General features: G+C 38.5%; 1 protein-coding gene across 22 annotated transcripts in view; it reads right to left on the bottom strand.

The window, feature by feature from the left end:
* The window catches only part of epb41l2 (erythrocyte membrane protein band 4.1 like 2), a 47,303-nt gene that overhangs the window by 25,012 nt on the left and 20,358 nt on the right, over nucleotides 1–1,933 (bottom strand). For all 22 annotated transcript variants that reach the window (XM_032543654.1, XM_032543668.1, XM_032543652.1 and 19 more), the window contains exons 5-6: nucleotides 1,684–1,788; nucleotides 1,225–1,267 (exon numbers count right to left, since the gene is read on the bottom strand). In XM_032543654.1, the coding sequence (XP_032399545.1) occupies nucleotides 1,225–1,267; nucleotides 1,684–1,788 (148 nt within the window). The remainder of the gene's footprint in view (nucleotides 1–1,224; nucleotides 1,268–1,683; nucleotides 1,789–1,933) is intronic.

The following is a 1,933-nucleotide window of genomic DNA, read 5'->3' as shown; positions in this document are numbered from 1 at the left end:
CCCCCCCCCCCGTAGAAATCTGTGGAGCAAAAATGCTCACTAAGATCACAGACTCTTATTAAGAGTCAATGTTTGTCCACTTCTTACAGGTGACGATTGCAACAACTCTGTTTTAGATCTTTATATAACAAGGTGGTCTAGGAAGCCTTTAAGGTCACATGCAGTAGCTTTGATTTTTCTAAAAGGATTCAAGGACCCATAAAAAAAGAAAAAGAAAACGTTCAATAAAAAAAAAGGTTTAGGTCCCAGTCCGGTATGTGATGCAGGGTGGTGATGGTAGTTTAGAGCAGAAGGGTGTCAAACCTGTCATTTGTGTGGTGCTGTGTCTCTGTACACGCACACACACACGCACACACATGCACACAAAAATAACACTTTATGAGTCAAAATGACATGTTCTTACAAAGCCTTCCTCCTAGAAAGTGCAATTTGAAGTGTTAGGCTGTGTGTTAAAGCCCGAGGCTTTAACACACAGCCCGAGATTTATACTGAAAAAAATGAGATGCAAAAAGAAACTGCAAAAGTAAATAAGTAAATATTTTCATTTAGAAAAGTAAGCTAGAGTTATTAGCATATTTTTCCAAATCCCTCAGGAAAATAATAACATAGGACACCAACAAATGATAGAAAAACAGCCCAATCCCAAACACTACAACTTCTCATTAAAGCCAATTAAATAACAAATGAAATGACTAAACTGGAGAAACAACAACCTGATTAATCTAAATTCTAACAAGATCCCGTTTGTCATTGTGCTCGGTACTGAGGTCCTAACAAATGGATACCCTTTTAAAGTGTTACGGGCGCGTGCGGCCATTCCAAAATAAAAACAAAGCTTGACCTGTGCATGGTTTACTGCACACACACTTGACAGCCGTCTATCAACAAAAGGCGAGATGCCGCACCGCGCCCCGCCTTTATGAATGAACAACAGTTAATAAAGACATCGATAAATAATGAAGCAGGGTGATCACACTTTGGAAACCTCCACCACGCTGCCAGCTCTGGCAAGGCTGCTGTCGTTTTGGTTTTGAATGTCTCCGGCTTTGTATGACTGAATTGGGCTGTTTGTTTGTCTATAAATATGGGGACACTTGAACCCTATTATTAATTCAGTATTTATATTTAATTCAGTGCCAATTGGCACTGAAGTAAATGTATGATGTGAAACATCTTGTCAAGGCAGGGATGGATGGATGGATGTTTAAAAAAAATAAAACTTACTGCGTATTTGTCTCTTGATTTCCTTAGTGGGATCCAACCAACACTGGAGGGAGTGAGCGAGAGGCGGTGAGACACAGAGCAGGAAAAAAAGTCAACCTCAATCAACAAACACTGTCACAAAGCCGTATACAGACGTCTGTGTCTGCATTTACAATGTGTGTACATTACGGACTTATTTGGCATACAGTACATCCTGTGGATGCGTTAGGGGTGCACGATTCAGAAAATGTCCCGATTTGTTTCAATATTGACTTTCAATTAAAAAACAATTCTCAATTGAAGAAAAAAAAAATGATTCACAGTATGTGAATGTAGTTACTTTTCCCATGTGATAATATACACGCCATTACAAAACAAAAAAATTGAAAAAGAATTGAATCTATTTTTTAATCTGTAGAGCTTGAATGGCAATACGAATGCACACCCCTAGTATGCGTGTGTATGTGTGAGAATGCATACCTTCTGTTCGTGGTTGTCTGTGTATGAGAGTCCAAAGTAGTCCTTCTCCATCAGGTTAAGGTGCTCACACACCTTAAAGAACAGGTAATGGCCCTTGGCACGTTTCTACAGCGAAAGAGATTCAAACACAAGAACTGAGTTTGCACATTACTGTTTGTTTTGATGGGAAAACAATATCTACAAAACGTTTCCAAATATGATTACAAGAATAGGAGTACACTACAAAAAAAAAAAAAAAAAAATTATATGG

Source organism: Etheostoma spectabile, chromosome 18 (genome assembly GCF_008692095.1).
Source record: "Etheostoma spectabile isolate EspeVRDwgs_2016 chromosome 18, UIUC_Espe_1.0, whole genome shotgun sequence".
NCBI classification, from domain to species: Eukaryota; Metazoa; Chordata; class Actinopteri; order Perciformes; family Percidae; genus Etheostoma; species Etheostoma spectabile.
This window is presented reverse-complemented; position numbering and strand designations above follow the sequence as displayed.